Source organism: Amblyomma maculatum, chromosome 3 (assembly GCF_055883805.1).
Source record: "Amblyomma maculatum isolate TAMU_Amacu chromosome 3, ASM5588380v1, whole genome shotgun sequence".
In the NCBI taxonomy this organism is placed as follows: domain Eukaryota; kingdom Metazoa; phylum Arthropoda; class Arachnida; order Ixodida; family Ixodidae; genus Amblyomma; species Amblyomma maculatum.
In genome coordinates this window covers 167,134,342-167,155,908 of record NC_139346.1, presented here as the reverse complement: position 1 = coordinate 167,155,908, position 21,567 = coordinate 167,134,342, and the positions used below count along the sequence as shown (strand labels likewise).

Sequence of the window (21,567 nt, the reverse complement as noted above, 5' to 3'; positions counted from 1 at the left end):
GTCTTCCCTGTTACGTTCCCTGATGGCATTGGCATTATCAAAAATAAAAGTAAATAAATAATAAAATATTATTCCAGTGGCTGCAAGGTCATTGTAGCATCGTTGGCAACGACTTCGATGTCGATGCTGCTCGATCTGCTTACGATACAACCAACATTGTCCAGATACCACTGACAACAGCCGACACAGCAAGACACCTTCGACTGCTTCCCGAAACGTGACTACACAGTCATGATCTACCCCTGAAGGCTGGACATTCCGTTCGCATCAATTTGATCAATTACTTCAACTGCAAATACAATTCAACCTTCCCCACTGTGATGCCACTTGTTGCTGAGAGGGGCGTTTACTGATGCCTATTCCCCTCCTATCGCAATGGCAGACTCTCCAAGGTGTGAGCAACGCGGGTGTTACGGAACGATTGGGTACATACTATGTGGCTGCCCTCGGTTTAAGCGAGAAAGTACCCTACTGGCTGCTACACTCCGCCGCTTCGACTTGTGCTCCCTCTGTCCGTTTATCATAGGAGTCTATGAAAACTGGAAAAATTCATCTCATTGCAACTCTTCCTTTCCTTTTTCTCTCTTTGCTCTCTCCCCCCCCCCCCCCCCCCCCCCCACACGTGTACGCTAGCCTACTGTACACCGCCTAGTTAACCTCCTTGTCTTTGTGTTCTACTATTGCTCTCGCTGTGAAAGTAAATGAGATTAAAAACCCTTTGAAGATATGTTTTCAGCTATCGTCACACAGGCAGAATTAGAGACTTTTGCAAGAGGTCTTTCTCGTAGGCGACTTCAGCTCCAATGAACATTCAGCTGACGATCAGTCGATATTGTCAGCTTGTGCATCAAGGTGAGCATAATTTTGTTTTCAGCTTGCTATTGAGGAGTTCCGCATGCTGACTGCAAGTTCCCACGGTTATATCTTTTTTCGATAGAGTTTCAGCATTCTGTGGCGGCAGTAAAATGCAGCTGGCTTAATTGCGTATCGCAATTCTGCCGAGACGGGAAGCTGGCGTGTACCGGGGCGACCATGTGGTCGTGGTGCTCAGAAAAGGAGGGAGAATATTTCTCTCAGCTTTCTGGCTCCTTTATTCTGTTTTTCGCAACTCGGGGCAATGAAACTGTTTGCACTGACAAGAATACATATGCATGGGCTTACATTTTAGAAAAACCTACCCATGCTCGCTCGCATGGATCCTGGAAGGAATGCTACCAGCGAGATAGTAAATTGGTCTAAGTGTATACACAGGTATCGCTATATAATGGAATGTGACAAGTTTCTACATGGTCTCCGCCCGCTACGCAAAATGCTGCGAAACCATTTCATAAATTTATTGTTGTTCCTACAAGTAGCAGGAATGGACTATACGAGTCAGCAGTCACAAGAAAAGAAGCTAAGTGTTGTAGCTTCTACAAAATATCAATCAAGTTTGAAAATTTTCATACACATCGAGAAGGAGATTGAACAACTTGCTTTCAAAGAAGAACACTTTACGCAGATTTTCAATCTTGATGAAAGCCAGCTAGCATTCCTTGGCCGGACATTTAACCCCAAAATCTTCATAGAGGCAAAAACGAAAGAATTGTAAGCTTTGCTATGAGTAGAAAACCTAGTTGTAAACGAACGTCAACTGCAGTTTGGCAATTTTATTACAACAGTACAACTTCAAGATGGACGTACTCCCCCACAAAGTAATAATCTCGGTAATAAGCTTCACTGCATTTTACTGATGTGGACGCTGTGAAAACTGTGTGGTGACTACTGATGCCAGACAATGCAGCATATTTTATGGACCCTGAATTATTTAGCGATCCTTTATATTTTAATTAACCAGTGGCTTTTTAATTTTTGCTTTTTATAGCGAAGCTCGAAAAGCAAATGTTTTCTGATTGTCGTGTAAACCCTGTAAGCAAAAGTTTAAACATGTTGAAATGTAATCAGAATTGCTGAAAACTTAATATACGCTGTAGATGGATCCTGTAAATATGTGATGAAAAAAGAAACATTTCGTCCAATATTTTTCACAATCAAGTTCTTTATGCGGTTCTTAAAGCTCTAGAATACACCATAGGAGACCGAACTTGATCTCGAGCGGCATGGGTGTCCTTGCGACCTGTACGTGCGGCTCGCGAATCTGCCATAAGTGCTACGCCCCTTTTCCCCTATATTTCTCTGCAATCAAACGATGAAGAGAAAGCTACGTGCGACCCTTGTGGATAAACTTAGCTGCTCCGAACTGCATCCAAGTCATTCGAGACTGATTTCAGGATGCTTGCTTCATGAATGGGGAAGAAAAAAAGCAGAGGGTCAATGAGCAATTGCTGCTTAAGTGGCGATCATTGTGAATGTTACATTTGTTGAACGAAATAGAAGAACAAAAAAAAAGACATTTTTCACGACGCTTTTTGCTGCGGCTCTTGTATAAAAGGATTATTTTCATTGTGGCGCCTCGCATATACCTGTGTCCGTGAAGTATACCTTATGCCGTTGCACTGTTCGGTGAAGCTGGCTAAGGCTATTCGTACACCAAAAAGGATGGGAGGCGCATGAAAAAGCGGCAATTTCGTTTTCAAAATTGAGTCTTCTTAGCTTGAACGCTTTGAGCAAACCTGGGCCGGCTTGCACGATAAAGTCCGAGCTAAGTCCAGACTTAAATGGTGTCTTTAGAAAGACCAAGCTTATTTAAGACGGCTCGTGTTCCGAACGTTGAACGCTTCGGGTTCATGTTCACCAGAGTGGCTTCCCAGAACGGCCTCAGCAACCACTTGGGGCATTTTTCCTCGTAACACAATCTTAAGCCGCAAAAAGCAATGGCACGGATTTTACACAACGCAAAATTGACGGAATGTGTACATCGTACAGCAAGGACAGTGCCAGCGCATCCCTGTATTTCCCTAATTTCTCTACTTAGACACCTGGCGTCCTTGTGTCTTAACCAAGACAGCACTAGAGTCGTAATCATGCAAGCGACTTATTCAAGTCAGGACTGAAGCCCAGTCTTGACTCCAGTCTTAAGCGGCCATGCTAGTGGCCTATTCTTTAGACTCCAGTTAAGTCTGGACTTAGCTAAGACAGTCTTAAGATTGTTTTTTGCAAGCGGGCCCTGATCGTTTTTATTTCACAAATAAGACGCATAGTCAGAGGCCATCGGGAAAATATCTTAAAAACTCGATTAAAGCACTTGTGGTGGCAAAGATAGATGAGATGCAGGTACTATACCACTTTCAAACGCGTGATGCGTGAAATCACGGCACCGCCCGCAGTCACGCGTTTCGCAGGTAGGTATAGGCCTGTGTTTTGTATCCCCAAGGCCGGCTTTGCTGCATCACACTCCCAGGAGATAATACAAAGAGTAATGGAAGATTTTCAGTTCCAAAACTGAGCTTATTTCTTGAATCTTTTTAAAACTTTCAGTTGCGTTATTCTCAGACTGGTAATTTCGATCAAATTCAGCTTTTGTGCATATTTCATGTACCTAATTGTGTCGCATCAAGACTAAATTAAACATGGGTACATTTTACAGTGTTGGTAACGCAGTATGAAAGTTTTACAGAAATCAGACCTATTTTAAACACAGCAGTGCTTTAAGTATTCAGGCACGAGTCACTGAAGACGGCGAATCAGGTCTAATTCTTTTAGAACTGTCGAAAGCGATAGGCATGACAAATTTATTCAATTGTACACGTGGGTGTTAGAGAGAAGAAAAACCACTTTAGACTCTTCTGCCAAGTTGACCGCCGTGACAAGCAGGCGGAAAAGCTTACGGTGTTTTTCCTCTATGCTTAGCATTCACAGCTAGAAAGAAGCGTGAAATCTTAGAAAAAACAACAGATTTAGAAAGAATGGATCGGGCTGTATGATTTCATTCAGCTAGCAACAATTTTAAGGAAATAAACTTCCCGATGTGCATGTCTAATTCCTAAAATTCGTCATCATTATCATCATCTTATGCGGAATATTTGCGCTGGAATATTTGGAACGTTTGCCTGACGCGATGCTCTGTGTAGGTGTATGCTGATCATGCTGATAGCATTCATTTCATTGTCGTTTCAGGAGAATTCACGCAAAGCACACACTGTTGAGACACGTTGCAAGCCGTTCATGGTGACTAGCAATACAGTCGGGTGTGAATCGCTTGGAGCGGCGCGTGTCTCCGGTTATGAAGCTACCAGGACAATGCAACAGCCCCTAAGTACCAAAATGGACCTGGGGCTGGACTTACCTGTCATAAATCAGAAAAGCAAATTATTCTCAAAATTTATATTCCTGCCATTTTGGAGCCATCGAGCGCTGTCTCTCCGACGTTCCCTATGCCTGCGCGTACCTTCCTTCTTAAGCACGTGGCCACTTCGGGCACGTACTACTTCACCTTTGCCCTTTGTGGTCACGGGACTAGGCGTAGATATTGTCCGCGATGAAGAGACCAGCCTGCGCACACAACCATTGCCTAGCCAGCACTACCAGGTGGTGTTGGCCTAGCGGCTCCTTGCAAACTTTGATGTCATAGGGTGAGGCACCGGGTCGCAAAACAAGGTCAAACGCTTCGAAACAGCTGTCAGGCGTTATGTGTGCGTCTGTATATGTGTTGTAAGGAATTATAAGGAAGATAATTTTTATCAGTTTTTTAGTGTGTCTGCACTTTTATTGTGCCGTGAAGCGATTAAGAGGTCAAAGGAGCTGACATTTAAAGAAAAAAAAAAACGTTCATGCTCACACTCGTTGCACTCCGTGATTTGCGATCAATAAGCCTAAGCAGAGGTAATTTTAGAATTTTTAGAATATTTATCGCTGCGCGAAAATTTCTGTGCGTTAATGCCTATTAGTGGTCGCTCATAGCAAGAGATACAAGCCAGACGTTGTTCTGATCTTAAAGAAACGAGACAAAATCCACTTTTTAGTTTATATTGCTTTGACTTTGTCCTTAAACTGATATTTTGTTTTAGAAGCATCAGTTAATAACATAGCTCAGGACTCGGTCACGCTGAAGAGGAAACAGGAGTTCGCAACGTTTCCTAATGCATTTCAAATCCGCCAGATTTTTTTTTTTTTTTTTTTTGTATTCTCAGGTCATTCATCCAATGAAACGATCTCTCGTCTGTTGCCTTTGTCGTAAGGCTTGGCTTGACATCGTTGTTTTAAGGCTTGAGAAGTATATATATATATATTATGGCACACTTGCTTTGAAGAAACAGGTATTTATAATCATTTTAGGGGGATTGACTCAACATGCACAAGTCTGCCTATGTCAACACTATATCAACACAAAGACCAATTGAAGATCATTCAAGTTAACACTGCGACACATATTGTACATGACTGTTGTTAATGCTATTCCTGCGTAAATATTTGCGATAACAGCCGCTGTATTAAAGGTCATGCAAGGATAACCGAGCTATTCGCTATGTTTCGACATATAAACGCAATCTTTTGGTGCCCGGTGAGAAAAGTAGTTTTCGGCGTAAATGTAATATAGACATACATGAAACATACTGGAGAAACTTATGCACACCGTTCTGTGCGGCTACTCAACCTTGAAGAAGATAGCGGTAGGCACAGAACAAGTCACCGACTGAAGTGGCGACGAACATTTCAAGATTTCAATTCTGCTCACTCGACGGCAGTTTGTTTCTTTCACGGCACATTTAGCTGTGACCAAAATGCCGTGCGTTTACCATGTACTTATCTGCCGGTAGTTAAAGTCACTGAACGAAACGACCATTTACCTCTCACATCTGCCAGTGTGCTCTGCTGGAAGTCTTCTACAAGGCAAGATCGAGGTACGCGCTGTATCTATCTAGCAGAAGATGTTTCCGGTCGCCTATATTTCGCGTTTTCTTTATTGATTCTTTTCTCTTTTACAGCCAATACATCACAGGACGTAATAAAACACCCACTTTCTAACCCGAACTAAAATAGAAAAGCTGTATGGCTGATCAAATAACGAAAGATGAGAAAAGAAAGTAAGCGGCGGAAAGAGAAGTTCCTAAACGCCAAAAAATCGAGCGACGAACTCTAAGGCGGAGTCAATTGGACTGTACTGTTCGGAGAGAAGAGTGGATTTGTGTGCGTACACGTCCGTGTTGAACCGATGTAGCGAAAAGAGCTCTGGAGACAATCGGAAGCTATGAGCCCAATGAAAGTAAATCAGCCTTGCTTGTTACCTTCGTCGGTGCAAATAAAGCCCAAAGGAACGGGAGCGCCCTCTGGAAGCCGAAGAGCGAATGAGATGGCTCAAAGCAAAGCTGCTGTCGATTCTTCTTTGTATGAGTTGCTTGCGCTTATTGGATGGAAGGTTCTTCACTTATAACGGCTTGAAATAGAGCTTCGTAAAGAGCGAGAAATTTCTTTTCAATCGAGCGGAGCAGACTGCTCAGTATAGGCGGGAGAGGGGAGAAGTGAGTATAATGGAATTTCCCATTGGCTCGCCGGTCGCGTCTATAGCCCCGTTGGGAGAGATGGCGAGGGTGTCGGCGCGTCGAAGCCGATTGATTGGCGAACTGAGCAGGCGCAAGACAAAGGCTTCCTGCTGCTGAAGCACGATCAAGAGTGGCACGGAGCCGACGTCATTGAAAAGACAAAGAAGCAACTGAAACGTGACGGAGCGTGGGACGCTAGGAAAGCGGAATCTTTTCCTAGCAGACGCCGCTCTATATTTCTGAACGACCGATTCGTATGTAGGTCGCGTTCGCTCACCTTTGGATAGGCGCTTGGTTTCTGTCTTTCTTCTGGCATGTCTGACTCACTTGCTGAGGTAACAAGGGGAGAAAGCTTATTGAGCGCCCAAGGCTGGCGGTCAAATCGGCTGGTTCGGCTCAAAGTTGCGAATGGGTGCCTGACCCTTTGATCGGTTTCCGTAGGGTACGTTTAGGTTAAATCCGCCGTAAATAAAAGCAAGCGGCGGAGACGTACCACTGAGATACCGAGCTTCAGACAGACAGACATGGTTATCCAACGGAAACTTGCTTGACTCTGCATGATTGTCATGATGAGGAGCTTCGAACCAATGACAGAAAGATTTGTCTGGGATAATCCCGAGAGTCTGCTACCGGGTATGCTCTATCTATTCACATTATTCTGTGCTGCGTTCTCCGATAGATTGGCATGATGCTTCACTAAAGGGCCTTGATGCCTTGAGAACAGAATGCATAGTTAATGCCTGTCCTTCCTGTCAACTTTCTCTCTGCGGAATTCACAGGACATTTCTTAAAACTTTCAGAGCAGTAAATATTTATTCAGGGGTGGCTTTTGCTTTTTTAAATCTATCCTGACGGAAATTTGTAAACTGTTCCTTATGCTTTCTTACTAACTCACATTTCGTGTTATCCGAAAGAAACAACACCGCAGTGAAAACTATCGAATGTGACGAAGCACACTTTATTAGGAAGTAAAATTGCTCTTTAATCCTTTAAATGGCGAATTACGACAAATTGAATTTCAGCGATATCGGTTCTCAGTGTGATGCCTGTTAGTTAAGTGCCGCAAATCGCGGGATCCATGACCGGGAGCCTTGTGCGGCACGGTCGGTGAAGGGGCGTGGCCTGTCAGGCCGCAGGTGTTTGGTGCTGCTTGGACAAACACGGACCATTGACCGGCTCCTCCCTGACAACTGTTTCCCGGCCCGCGGCCGCTTCTGAAGCGCCGACCAGCTAATGCCGTTATATGCCTCAAACGAGCGTCCGTCAAAAGAGGGAAACAAAGGCAACAAAATAAGCCCTGATGAGATCTCGCGATTCCGAAAAGCACATCCCGCCTGCCCTTTCCTCCTTCACCTCTCCTTCGTACTTTTGACTTTGCAGCCTTTATGTAGCCCAACACTGTGATCGGTTTCCGTTGTACTATAGAAATCGGAGATCGAATAAAAAGGTCGAACTCATTGCTGTGCTAGTCGTCGAATGCAAACAGTTGCACGAGTTTCATAAATATCGGTTATCTCAAGGGGGGGGGGGGGGGGGGGGGGGGGTGAGACATAAAACGTGCCTCACTCTTGCCGCTGTGAAAGCTTGAGTAACTGTCTAGAATCTGACAAACTATGAAAACAAAAAAGGAAAAAAAAAACACAGCTGATATAATTTCACTGCAGTAATATGCATTTCAGGACAGAGCGGCACTTACAAAACGGATACATCATAGTGAAAATGAGGCAACTAAAGTAAATAAAACAAATAAAATCTGAAATAAAAATACTTTGTTGGCAGGTTCAGAACGAAGCCAGATACCTCCATCCTCGGGCCGGAGCTCTGTACGGCGGGCGTTTAAGCAAACACTTTCGAAATTCCCGAAAATAGGCAAGGAAGACAAGAAGCTCGAAATAGAAACAAAATATTTCCTCAACAGCTACGGATCTATTTTACTGTCAAAGCTCTTCTATCAATACTGCTTACTACGAAAAACTCAAAAAGAACCTTTTAATCAAGCCTGTTTGGTGGTTAGTGCCAGTCGGAATTTTGAAGCCGTGTGCAAGAATCATGCCATGTAATTGTTGAAACACACACAAAAAAAAAAAGACATATTCTGTAACCATACTGCATTTTTCCCGCACAAATTCGAAACTGGGAGCATCAGACGCGCAGTTAGCTCGGTGGGAAGTAGACGTCCGCTGCTGACCTGTAGAAGCGACCACGGTGTCATATTTGAACAGCCTGCGCTGTTTTGAAGTTCCATAGACATTATTTTGTTGCGTCCTTCACAAGAAGAAACGAGCACGTAGTGTACAATGATCATCCGATATTCCTTGCGAGGATCTGAAAAGCAAAATAATACATAATACGCGGCACAATAGCGCCTGAAATTTGAACTGGACACCGTAGTCACTACGGGGCATTATCAGCTGACGTCGCGTTTCGATCTACCTTCCTGCGTGTCTGATGAGCTCAGTTTCTGTTTTGTGCAGAAAAAAGCACCTGATTCACGCTCACTACAGGTCTTTTAAAAATGAAAATTTTTTTCGTTACAGAAACTAACCTGGCATCGTTTTGCCCACGTTGGCGTTAACCACTGAACTGAATGAATTAGTTAAAACCTTACAGAATTTCACCTATTTATGCATATATTGTAATATTTTACAGTAAATAACTTCTGCCGCTGGTGTCAGATTTCTTTGAATTAACTTTCTATTTATATTTCCTTTCGGCATTTATGAAAGCGTTCGCAGAAACGCGCGGTATATATAGAGCGATGCGTTCATGTGAGCGTACTATCTCACTGGGACTCTAAGCTATCAAAACGGATACTCTGTGATGAAAACATTGGAAAGTATAACACTTCCTGCTCTGCCCACATGCACGACTTTGCATTGGCGAATAATGCGCGGAAGCTTCGCAGAAGAACAGAAAGAAGTCTTTCAAGGACAAATATCCTGGGCAGTGCTGCAAAAGTAAGAAATCCAACCAGCCAACTAAGCCGGTAAATAGACCTGCAAGCGAACAAAGTTAACAAAGCTCCGCTGTTTCCTAGTTGTGAGCAGTCCTCGTGCGGCGACGGGACACAACATAGAAAGCGCGTCGAGATGGTGAACCATAACAACAAACAAAACATACATCACTGAGCATGCTCACAGGAAGAGTTAGCAACATCTATAACGGCTTTCTTAATGAGTATAGCAAGTGTATAAGATAAAGATTAAAAATGAGGAGAGGCCAACTCTTAGTGCTCGGTAAAAATGGCAAGCTCACACTTGTCCTGGCCCAAGAAGGAAGTGAAAGCGAAAATGTTTATCCTTTCAGAAAGACCATGTTGATCCGCCAAACCATTTCCGGCAACATTGCCTACGCATGGTTCCTCGCTGTTGCCCATTCGTATTCGTAACTCTCAATCTCAATCCACTTCCACGGCGCAGTGTACGCCACCAGAGTGAGCAGCAGTGTGGGTTCGAATGCAGCTAAAGAAACGAGGCTTCGTTCACTGACTACCGAGAGTATACGAGCATTGCAGCAGGAAAGGTCGAGAGACAATTCGCTGACTCGGCTAGTCGCAAGAAGGAGGACTTGAATTCGTATGTGCCTAGGCCACAGAATCCCTGTTCCAGGCTGATAAATACATACTAAAGATTTTCTTTTTCTTTCACTTCATGACCCACTTTCTTCTCACCCATCCTCTCCTCCCCACTCCTTCCCACCTACTTTCCCCTCCCCAGCTTTTCTTCTCCGGAAGCAAAAGCGTATTTAAACTCCTGCCAGTGATGATCGCTATATGCCCAGACGAAGACAAGTCCACTTGTCGAAACGTTGGCTCATCTGCGAACTGAGGCGTACCCCATTTACCCTTGTTCAGTTCAACTTCGTACCGTCCAAACCATCTTCTTCCTTTCATTCTACCAGCACCAAGGAGACACGCTGCGGAAGCAAACTCAGGAAATAAACAAGAACAGGGGAGGCGCCGCAAGTGTGTGTGTGTGTGTGTGTGTGTGTGTGTGTGTGTGTGTGTGTGTGTGTGTGTGTGTGTGTGTGTGTGTGTGTGTGTGTGTGTGTGTGTGTGTGTGTGTGTGTGTGTGTGTGTGTGTGTGTGTGTGTGTGTGTGTGTGTGTGTGTGTGTGTGTGTGTGTGTGTGTGTGTGTGTGTGTGTGTGTGTGTGTGTGTGTGTGTGTGTGTGTGTGTGTGTGTGTGTGTGCGCGCGCGCGCGTGTGTTAACTCACCCAGGGCTGCAGCAAGGTGTTTGTCAATCTTTTAGAGAGTTTAAGTATGCGATTATGTATCGTTTCCCAGGTCATCCAGCGGATTGATTTGTTGACTCGAACTTGCTCAGCAGGAATAAAGCTGTCGATGCAATAATGAATGGTTGACTTCAGTGTGCTCGGAACTAAATTTTGGTTCCCAGAACATGGTCGCTTATTAACGAGGAACTACGGGAATTATAGGTAAGTTCGGTCTTGTCGAGCCAAATGAAGCTGGGCAGAGGCTAGTAGAGTTTTGTCAAGAAAACAACCTGACCATAGCGAATACTCATTTTCAACAGCACAAGAGGCGCCTGTACACATGGACTTCACCGGACGGTCTGTACAGGAATCAGATCGATTATATTCTTTGCCGGCAGATATGGAGAAGCGCTATACAAGCAGTAAAAACAAGGCCTGGGGCCGATTGTGGCACCGATCATCAGCTTCTTGTTGCCAAAATTAAGCTTTGATTGAGGAAAACGCAGAAAACTAGAAGGCCTTTCAGGTATGATCTGGATCAAATTCCATTAGAATATGCTGTGGAAGTGAGGAATCGATTTCAAGAATTAGATCTAGAAGACAGAGAGCCCGAAGAGATGTGGACTGATGTTCGTGATATAATACAAGAAGTTGCTACTAAGGTAGTTCCAAAGCAAAAGAAACGCAAGAAAGCAAACTGGTTATCTGAAGAGGCTTTGCAAATAGCTGAAGAAAGGAGGATGGCAAAAGTTATGGGGGAAAGAGAAAGATACAATGTTCTCAATGCGGATTTTCAGAAAATAGCAAGGAGAGATAAGAATGCCTTCCTGAACATACAGTGCCAAGCAGTTGAGGACAACAGCCAATTAAGGAACACAAGAGCTCTGTATAAGACAATCAAAGATATCAAAGGAAGCTTCTGTGCTAAGCTGGGCGTGATAAAGGACAAACGAGGCAAGGACCTCACTGAAGCCTCAGAGATAAAGAGGTGGCAGGAATACACAGAAGAACTGTACAAGAAGGACCCGAATGTGCAAACCCATATAACATAAGACGGTTGTGATTACTGATCTCGAGCCGGGCATCCTGAATAGTGAAGTTGAATGGGCCTTAGCCAGCCTTGCTAAGGACAAAGCTAGCGGAATTGATGGCATTCCAGCTGAGTTGCTTCAAAACCTCAACCATGACGCTGTTAACATTCTGCATGCATTATGTCAGAAGATTTGGACAACCCTGCAGTGGCCACAGGATTGGAGGAGGTCAGTTTACATCCCCATTCCAAAGAAAGGCAGTGCCAAAGATTGTTCCAACTACCGCACGATCGCGCTTATTTCGCATGCTAGCAAGGTGATGTTGAAAATCCTCCAAGGTAGGCTGCAGCAGTATGTGGATCGGGAGCTTCCGGACGTGCAAGCTGGTTTTCGCAAGGACCGAGGAACTAGAGACCAAATTACCAACCTTCGCTGGATCATGGAAAAAGCAAGAGAGTTCCAGAAACCCATCTACTTCTGCTTTATTGATTATGCGAAAGCGTTTGACTGCGTAGATCACAGCAGATTGTGGCGAGCTCTCCAAGAGATGGGAGTCCCAATTCACCTCATCTGTCTCCTCAGGAGCCTGTATGAAGGGCAAGAGGCCACAGTCAGAACTAGGCATGGTCTTACTGATTGGTTTCCTATTGAGAAAGGAGTGAGGCAAGGCTGCATACTGTCGCCCTGCCAATTTAACCTATATGCAGAGTGCATCATGAGGAAGGCCGGCCTGGACGAGTCTTCAGCTGGAGTGAAGATTGCTGGAAAACGTATCAGCAACCTTAGATATGCGGATGATACCACTTTAATGGCACAAAGTGAAGTGGAACTCAAGAGACTTCTGATGCGCGTACAAGAAGAGAGTGAGAAGTTTGGGCTTAAACTGAACATTAAAAAGACAAAGATCATGGCGTCTTGCCCTATCAAGTCCTGGAGCATCATTGGAAAAGAAGTGGAAGCTGTGACAGATTTTCTCTTCTTGGGCTCCAAGATTACCTCGGAAGGAGACTGCAGCCATGACATTAGGAGACACCTGCTTCTGGGAAAGAGAGCAATGGTTAGCCTTGACCGCCTAGTAAAGAGCAGAGACATTAGTCTGCCAACTAAGATCCGTATACCTCGTGCTATGGTCTTTCCAGTTGTGATGTATGGATGCGAGAGTTGGACTGTGAAAAAGGCTGACTGCCGAAGAATTGACGCGTTTGAATTGTGGTGCTGGCGAAGACTTGAAAGTTCCTTGGACTGCCAGAAGATCAAATCAGTCGATATTGTCGACCATAAACCCTGACTGCTCATTGGAGGGTCAAATTCTAAAGTTAAAGCTCAGCTACTTTGGTCGAGTCGCTGGAGAAAGATTTGATGCTGGGAAAGGTTGAGGGTCGCCGGAGAAGGGGTAGGCAGCGAACGCGATGGTTAGATGGCATCCTCGAGGCACTGCAGATGAAATTATGTGATGTTAGGAAGATAGCGAGAGACCGGAAAGCGTGGCGTGACATGGTCCATAGGGTCACGAAGAGTCGGACACGACTGAGCGACTGAACTGAACTGAACTGAACTGAACCTTTACTCACTATTTTGGTAAAGTCGGTGATCGTCTGAGTAAAATCGCGCATTAACAAAATATCACCGAGAGGAGCTGTGGTCAAACGGCGGAGTCGGCTTTACTCCGGCCTGCATTGGAAATGTTGAAATAACGGGTCAAAACTAGGCCATCATGCTTAGATCAAAATAAATTGCAGTGTCCCCTACCGGGGTGGCGTAGTGGTTACGGCGCTCGACTAGTGTGTCCAAGGATGCGGGATCGAATCCCGGCCTCGGCATTCGCTTTTCGATGGAGGTGAAAAGTAAGGCGCCCATGTGCTGTGCGATGTCAGTGCTCGTTAAAGAACTCCAGGTGGTCGAAACTTCCGGAGCCCTCCACTACAGCCTCTCTCATAGCCTGAGAACGTTAAACCACATAAGCCAAACCAAACTAATTTGTAGTGCATTCGTTTGAAAAGTTGTAGCCGGCTCTGCAACGAATGGCCCCAGCAATTAACTTCATCAGACAAGCTTTCGTGATCATCAAGCGTGTTTAGAAATTCTACGGAGTTTTCATAACGACAGCAAAGCCAAACCTCACTCCTCGCGTAGAAAACCTCGGCGATGGTGGTTGTGAATTATCTATTTCTCCCGTGTGAAGCCAACGACCTCTGCCGCAGAAACTGCATCTGCGTCTGGAGAGCAAACTTCTCTCACTTCAAAGGAGTTTTGTGCTTTGCCGCAAGAGTACAAGTACGGCAACACTTGTCGTGAGCTGGTCGCCAATAAGGGAAGTAGTGATTGCACAGTAGACACATGCCAACAGAAGGCTGCCATGGCTTCGTCAGGAATTGTACTAACTTGAGCGGGGGACAGAATTCGAAAATAGAGCCAACCCTTAGTGAGGCTGTAATGTAGGATAAATATAATTTAATAGCACTAGCAGTTGTACTTTCTAACAAAAAAAAAGTTCTAGTCTATTTGGGTGTGAAGTGCACATATGCAGGGATGAAATTCATTGCAAGGAGGGCTTTACACGCTCTAGGATGTATCATAGGTGATGGCACCAAGATAAAAATTTGGGCATGAACTGCAATCAGTTTCTGCAAACAACACACAAATATAGGTGGCACGGCTTATGATGTGGGCTAGCACTCTAACATTAAATTAACGAACGGCTACTTTCGATGACTGGAAATTTCAATATCTATTCTACTTTCACCGAACCAATGTTTATTAGAGCGCCGAGAGCGCAAGTAGGACGAGACTTACAATCGCCTTACAGACTTACAATCGCTACAGATTTTTGCCGCAATTGTGACATGTGTTCTAGACGCGAAGCAGCGAAACTTATCCGAACAATGCTGCGATCCGGTAAAGGATAGCATGGCTTAGTGGGAAGTGCCCGCCGTCATGCCGAGAAGAGCGTTACACTATTGAAATCGGTAAATGCATGCTGCAGAAAACTTGTTAAAGAAAACTGCTAGAGGCAAAGGTACTGTTGCGTAAAACACAATACGTCAGCACGTCTTTCTAATAGTCCCGGTCGAAATTCAAGCTTCCGATAAACGAGCACTAGAGCCAGCTTTTTCATATGTGTGCTATTTTACCCAACAATCAGTAACCGTTTCCGATAGACTATATATATTTCACTGCTTACATTAAAACATTCAGAGCTGAAAAATGGGCTATTCGTGTATTACCTACAGGCACACGCCGTTAAAAAAAAAAAAAAAATGCGACTTGTTCTCGACTTATTCTCGACTTCTTTGTTTATTTGCTCAGTGTCATACCACAGCTGCAAGCTGAAACCACTGGCCGTGGATTAGTAGCATCGTCGGAAATAAAGTCTACGCGTGAACCATGGCTTCCGTAAACCAGAAACGAACAAAAGCTTTGGTTGTTGTGCAAGTTGATGAGACTTACTAAGTGATAAAGTGTAGCGAAAGAAAAGAACACAATAAAAACTGTACAAGTGGCATTCCTTTCAATCCCTAGACTTCTCCTTTTCCTTGTATTGACAAATGTATTTACTTAGCCAAGAACATAAGCGTCATAACCGGCGTAGCCACCTGATAGCAGACAGTATCTCAAAAAAGCAGTATAGTAATCGCAAAACCTATTGTGCTCTGGCAAGCTTATAGAGGCTGCGTATATTTTCTGAGACGATCCTCCTCAGCTGAGCTGCTGCAGGCTCCTATCATCGATTGCTAACACTACAGCCCGTAATCTTTTCATTTGATTTTTATTGCTCCATATAATTAGGACAAGCGTACTCGGAGTTTACACTGCATTTAAAACAGGTAAGAGCACAGTTCTTATGAACCTCTCTACAGCGTCTGTGCTTTATAGGAAGTTTAAAAGAAACTTGGGAAACAATGGCTGCGCATTGCTATTATAGATCAAAACATAAGCGAACACATGGTTCGGCGATATCAAAGTGGGCCGCAATTTTAAAGATAGAGTTAAATCGCACAATACATTCCTTCACAATCCCACATGTCACTTCGGACGTTGAGGAAAACAATGTACTAAGACGGCCTATCTAGTCATTGTAAAAAAGGATACGGCCAGAATAAAAAGCGGGTCGGTCGTTAGTCACAGCCACAGTGCCTGAAAGAGAGAAGACCGGTCGTTAGTCACAGCCACAGTGCCTGAAAGAGAGAAGACCGCAGCAAGTACTTTGCACCAATAGTATTAAGCATGAAGTTACTTCCTGCCGTAACCCTTTGCGTGGTACTGAGTGCCTTCGCGGTGGCAGCCCAGCGAAGCCCATATCGATACCGATACCCGGAGCCATACCCGTATGTATTATGCGCAAAGCAACGCACTTACTATCAGCGTATATTTATTTTAGTTTTCATCGCAAATCTGCGTCGCTGCAAGTCGTACAGTGGTTCGACATATGTGGGGATATTTTTTGGGACATCTGCGTTAGATATTCAAGCTGACTGTATACTTCGTGCTGTCATTTCTTTTCTGAGCTTTATAAATGTCGCTATTTGCATTTCATTTCATTTCATTTATTAATACTGTCAGCCACCATAAGGGGCTGTAACAGGAGTGGAAAATACAAAATGAAAAATGAGCAATATAGAACACGATGAAAATCAATAGTCAATCAAAAATTTTCTCTGAATGCACACACAAACAAAACAAAAATGAATTACACCGAAATCGGAACAACAGCCATCCTAAACAACAGCAATAGAACCTCATCACCCTGTGGTAGTGCCATAGATGAAATTTTCTAAATGGCGTACAAATTCAGATAATGATGATGATCGAACAGCAGAATCTGGAAGAGATTTCCAGTCCTTACAAGTTCGCGGGAAATAACTAAACTTGAAGCAATTATTTCTTATAGCCGGCAATGGAATGAACCTACTATGACGATGCCTTGATGTCTCATTAGTTTTGATCTCAAAGTAGTATGATTTATTAATTTTTAGATAATTATTGATAATGAGGTAAAGAGTTTTTAGTCTTTCATACCTGGTTCTGCTTGTTAGACGGGCGTCTAAGGAAAAGCTGGCGGAGCTCTACCGCTGAAAAAAAAAAAAAAAAACAATGCTGGGATGATTTTTTTATGTCGTGCATTTTTGACTGTTCGCTGCAACTCGATAACTGGCTATTTGTATTGCTTTACGACATTTGTGTACCGAGCCGGCTAATTTAAGCATATTAGTGGACGATATACCAGTGGCTATAGCCCATATATGCACGTCTATAAGTGCAACTCTGTCATACTCCTACGAGGCACGTCTGGCACGCGACTTTGTCGCATAGTCTGCCGTTAGATTGGCACGTTATGGTGGGAAATGGCCAACGCAATGGCAGCACGGGACATTGGCGGGAAAGCTGTATAGATCAGTCTTTTGCTGTCTTAAACGCGTTACCCTGAAATTCTGCTCTCAAATTTCACTCAGACTTGTAATGAGGATGAATTCAGCACAGCAGGATTTAGTGTTATATACGCAAGAGGGCATCACTGTACATTTACTGTGAACACCACGGACGTCAACAGTTACGTTGCTGGGTAAGACGTGCAGTCTTAGCATGAAGCGTAAGCGATCGAAAGCACGGAAAGTAATAATGTGTCGCACCAATTTATCTACTAACTACCAACCATGACGCGTTATCACCATCGCATGAAGTCAGGGGGCCAGTGCGACTCATAAATACTCGACTCAGGCTTCTCAGGCTTCTCTTCTTAAAAGGAGGCGACACTTGTTGAGAGGCAAAAGCAAACTCACCCAAACTGGTTACATGCACTGTAACATTTACTTCGGGCCTTAAGACGAATGATAATAGAGATAAAAAGCATTAGTGCTTAAAGCTACGAAAAGGATGGATACAATGTAGCTTTGCAACACAGTAGAAACAAAATATCCTCGTGACCATCTTGCGAAAGGCCTGATGCATCTCCTGCAAATAACTAAGTAACTTGTGAGGACTGTATGCGGTGAAACTTTTTGCCCAGGAACACCGGTGCACTAAGGAAGAAGCTTCTTTCATTTCAGGTCACAAAACCAAAGGGACTACGAGCTCTACCTGCGACACAGCCACTGCCTTCGAAGAGTACGGATTTTATTCTACTGTACTTCCTTCCATAATATATTGTAGCAGCGCTATTGCAAAGAAAATAGACAGTAAGAATAAGAGAAAACGAGCATGTCTTCAGGTAGGGTGGTAACTCATATTTAAGCGAAGTGCGATGAAAGACCGAAGACTAAAAGAAAAGCATAAACCTAAGCCATAAGTGAGCTGGTTGGCGCATACATATGGCCAATTAGAATTCTGCAGTGCAATTGTAAATTTTGTTACAGAGGTAGCATTAATCAGCCTCCTTCACTGTCAAGGTTTGCTTTTCCTGTTGGCCTCATAGTATTGTAATCACCGTGAACTAAAGCGTTCACGGTAATGAGCAGGCTATGAGACCAACAGGAAAAGCAAAACTTTTTGCTACACCAATTGTCGTCCACAGTGATGACAGGCTGGCAGAGCAATTCATTTCGCTGTTTGGGCGGCACGAACGTGAATCACCGAAAACATTTTACTACGTTGTCTCTGCTTTAACTTTCGTAGAAAGATGACAGAGCGAGAGTAAAGAAAAGCACAGCAGAAAACGTTTGAGAGTCCATTTCAAGGATAAGTTGATCACCATCTGGGCTCATTTTTCTTATAAAGTGTAGCGAAAGTTTTTGCATTGAAATTCGCTGCGACAGTTACTTTGAACAAATCATTTCCTTGTAGTGTGATGCCTACGACCGCTGCGGAAGAAACTGCATCTGCATCTCCAGGGGAGACTTCCCCCACGTCGAAGAAGGACTGTGCTTCGACCCGAGTATCCTTATACCGGAACACTTCCGAGGTCTTGGTTACCGATACGCTTATGGGAAGTAGCCGCCACGCCACCGGTGCACATCCGAAGCTGTGTAATACAACAAATTTAATATTGTCACACGCAACAACAATACGTTCGCTAAGATAACCAATAAACAAATATGCTGCTTTAAATTGGAGCCTGCGTATTACTTAATGTACCCAGAATGTTACGGCACAACATATATTTGAGCACAAGCATTTACCATAAATATACAAGTTCGACCCTGAAACATGTAACCGAACTTCAGGCCGCTCTCCTGAAACACTTCAGCTATAGAATGGTGAGGACTTGGTTTATCATCACCTGAGAGATTATGGAGGCTAGAGAGGATCAGCTAGCCCTATACAGGGCTTAGAAGCAAACACCTTGACATCTATACCTTTGAGAAAGACTGTACCTTCCTGCAGCAGAGCAACTGCGTAGATGAACAAATACTGGCGTGCTGCTTTTCTCCGAGTTCTTGCACATGTCGTGTGCATCTTCGTCCTATGCGTATATTTTCTCCTCCTTTGTTCTTGTGTGCATCTAAACGCATCAACTTATGCCAATTTTCCCATCTCTGGATCCGAACTCAATTTCTTGCGATTACCTGTGCTACAGGGGCTGCAGCTTCGTTTTACCTTGTCCTTTGTCTTCTTGTTCGCGCTGTTTAAGTTAATAATGAGTGCAGAAGAGACTTTTTCATATAAACGTGCGCACTATCGATGTAGTACAATATGGAGCATTCTTTAAGGCACTCTGGCTCCAAAACAACTGACGGAGAGAGCTGTGCACAATTTATGAAAATTGTAGAACCCCGTGGAAGTATATGCGTCTCCAGTGTGCTCGCTCAATACCGTGATCCTATAGTGCAAGCAGGAATGTGTACTGTAATCTACCATTGAACAATGAAATCAACATCTATATTTCATTTAACATGTACGAAGGTGCAAATTAGAAGAATAAATGAACATTTGTAGTAAGCATCAAGTTCAATACAATCACAAAAATGAAATTGAATACGGAATGCTGGAGAAGATCATGTTCACTGCTATAATTTGCGGACTTCACTTTCAAAACATTAATTAATTCAATTCGCTTGTATTTCCTCTCAAGCAGCTAATGTGGGTGTCTTTTTGTATTTATGTTGCACTTGTCTGTGCAAATATGAATTTAATCTGGTAGTAGGTATACGTTATTTTGGTTTCTGTTCCGAAAGTAGTGATGCGCCTGCTTCCTTTCAGCAAACTGTTTACGAGATAGACCACTGCTCGCAATTCTGTATCGACTGATAATCGTACGACTCGATCATAACCGCGCAATTCGTTCCTACTACGAGGCTAACAAAAGGTTAAAACAGAGACTAGCTGCATGTACATGTTTACAACCCTACAAAGCAAACGCTTCATGTGACGTGTGCTCTATTTCCAGTTTTCGTCTTTCGTTCTTTATCCTACTGCTGCGAGCCAGGTGTACAATCGAGATGACAGGTTTATTCTTTTCCTGCTTTCCAATAGACGCTTCGGTGGTCACGAAAAAAAAAAAAAAGAGAAAGAAAGAACAGCCAGTGCGAAAGACGCGCACCAGACACAGGAAGCGGCAAAGCAGGCAGGCGAGTGCAGAGGGAGACGCGCCGTGGGCGTCATTACAGTTGGCAAGCCGCGTTGCCGACGTCTTTATTGTTCAGTACACAACTGGTTGTGACTTACTTTATGTTTGTTCGCACCTATTGTGCTCTGCCCTTTCCTGTTTACGTTTAGCTTCCGGCAGTCCCCCTTTTTTTTAGCTTGCTTTTTTTGCGCTTTGGCTAACGCACTTCGCGCATGACTCCGTTCTTGTTACTGTTGGTACTGCTGCGCTCGTTGCTTTCAGAGTTTTCCAAAGACATACCAATCCACAGGCTGCAGAAACTGGATGGTTTAAGTTTGATTCAGCGACGACTACAATAATGTGTATAATTTTTTGTTTACCTTGCTGGCGGAGACAATGATCCTTCATCAGGACCCCCTTTGTTCGAAAGAAATTCACTTTGGCCAAAAGGAACCAGTTGCTTCTATTCCCGTTGTTCGATCCCTGTCCGTGTAGATATGGCGTTGTTTGTCGTGAAAATTTCTCGTTAGCACCTCCGGTCAACCGGAAGTTTTCCCGTTTCAGAAAGAAAGAAAGAGGGGCTGATGCTCCATCGGCGCCGAGGAACAACTTGGATTCATGGAGCAGGGGGAATTTTGAAGGTCTTTTCTACCTCTTTCGCTTATTTAATTATCCGTGCTTTTTTATATTTTCAATTACTTTTTATAAAACAATTATAACTTCAATTTTGGTTATTTTTTCTTTGTTATGAGTGGCTTGTCGCTCACACCAAAAGGAAATCATTCCGTTCGGAAACATCAGGGGTGAGATTGCATTCGTTTTTGTTACAATCTTCACGGTCACGACGCTGGGGCAAAGAAGGCCCAGCAAAACCGAATCGAGGAAATGCTCTGTTCTCACGAAAGATATCCTGTATTCATGCCGCATTGCATTCACCCTGTTCTGAGTTCTTTAATGCCTAAATAAAGCCACGCTATTAAGGTGTTTTTTTTTTTTTTTTTTTTTTTTTTACGAACCGGGAGCATCGAAGTCAGAAAGACCATCTTCTGCGCAACAGTGTCTAGCCCGTATATGAGATTTTTGGAGAATATCTGCCGTCTTTCAAATATTGTAAGTCGTGTTTATTTCTTCTATTCACCAACTTGCTGTAAATCCATGGGAAATTTTAATACATTTGAAGAGGCGTTCGCTGAACTTACATCTCACGGGCCACTGTGAAGTATATTTGCTTTCAATATTTCGACGTCAAAAGACCGGTGTCTCATGGCCCTGCAGATAGTAGATCCGACCCAAGTTTATGTGAACACTCCTTTCCCATCGTGGCTTCACGAAGATGTGTCGGCGCTGATATCAGTATAACGCCTTTCGCACCATATGTAAAACGGTAAATATTGCAGACATCTGAAAACGTCGCGTAGAAACGG

At 43.8% G+C, this 21,567-nt stretch overlaps 1 protein-coding gene across 3 annotated transcripts in view; it reads left to right on the top strand.

The window, feature by feature from the left end:
- Nucleotides 1-18,700, top strand: part of LOC146196786 (uncharacterized) — a 168,731-nt gene extending 150,031 nt beyond the window's left edge. For 2 of the 3 annotated variants that reach the window (XM_084598527.1, XM_084598526.1), the window contains exons 3-4: nt 17,709-17,766; nt 18,442-18,700. In XM_084598527.1, the coding sequence (XP_084454653.1) occupies nt 17,709-17,766; nt 18,442-18,591 (208 nt within the window). In that variant the 3' untranslated portion in view covers nt 18,592-18,700. Of the gene's footprint in view, nt 1-15,809; nt 15,990-17,708; nt 17,767-18,441 lie in introns of those variants that run through there. The other variant, XM_084598525.1, reaches the window with a different exon arrangement.
- The last annotated feature ends 2,867 nt before the right edge of the window (nt 18,701-21,567 follow it).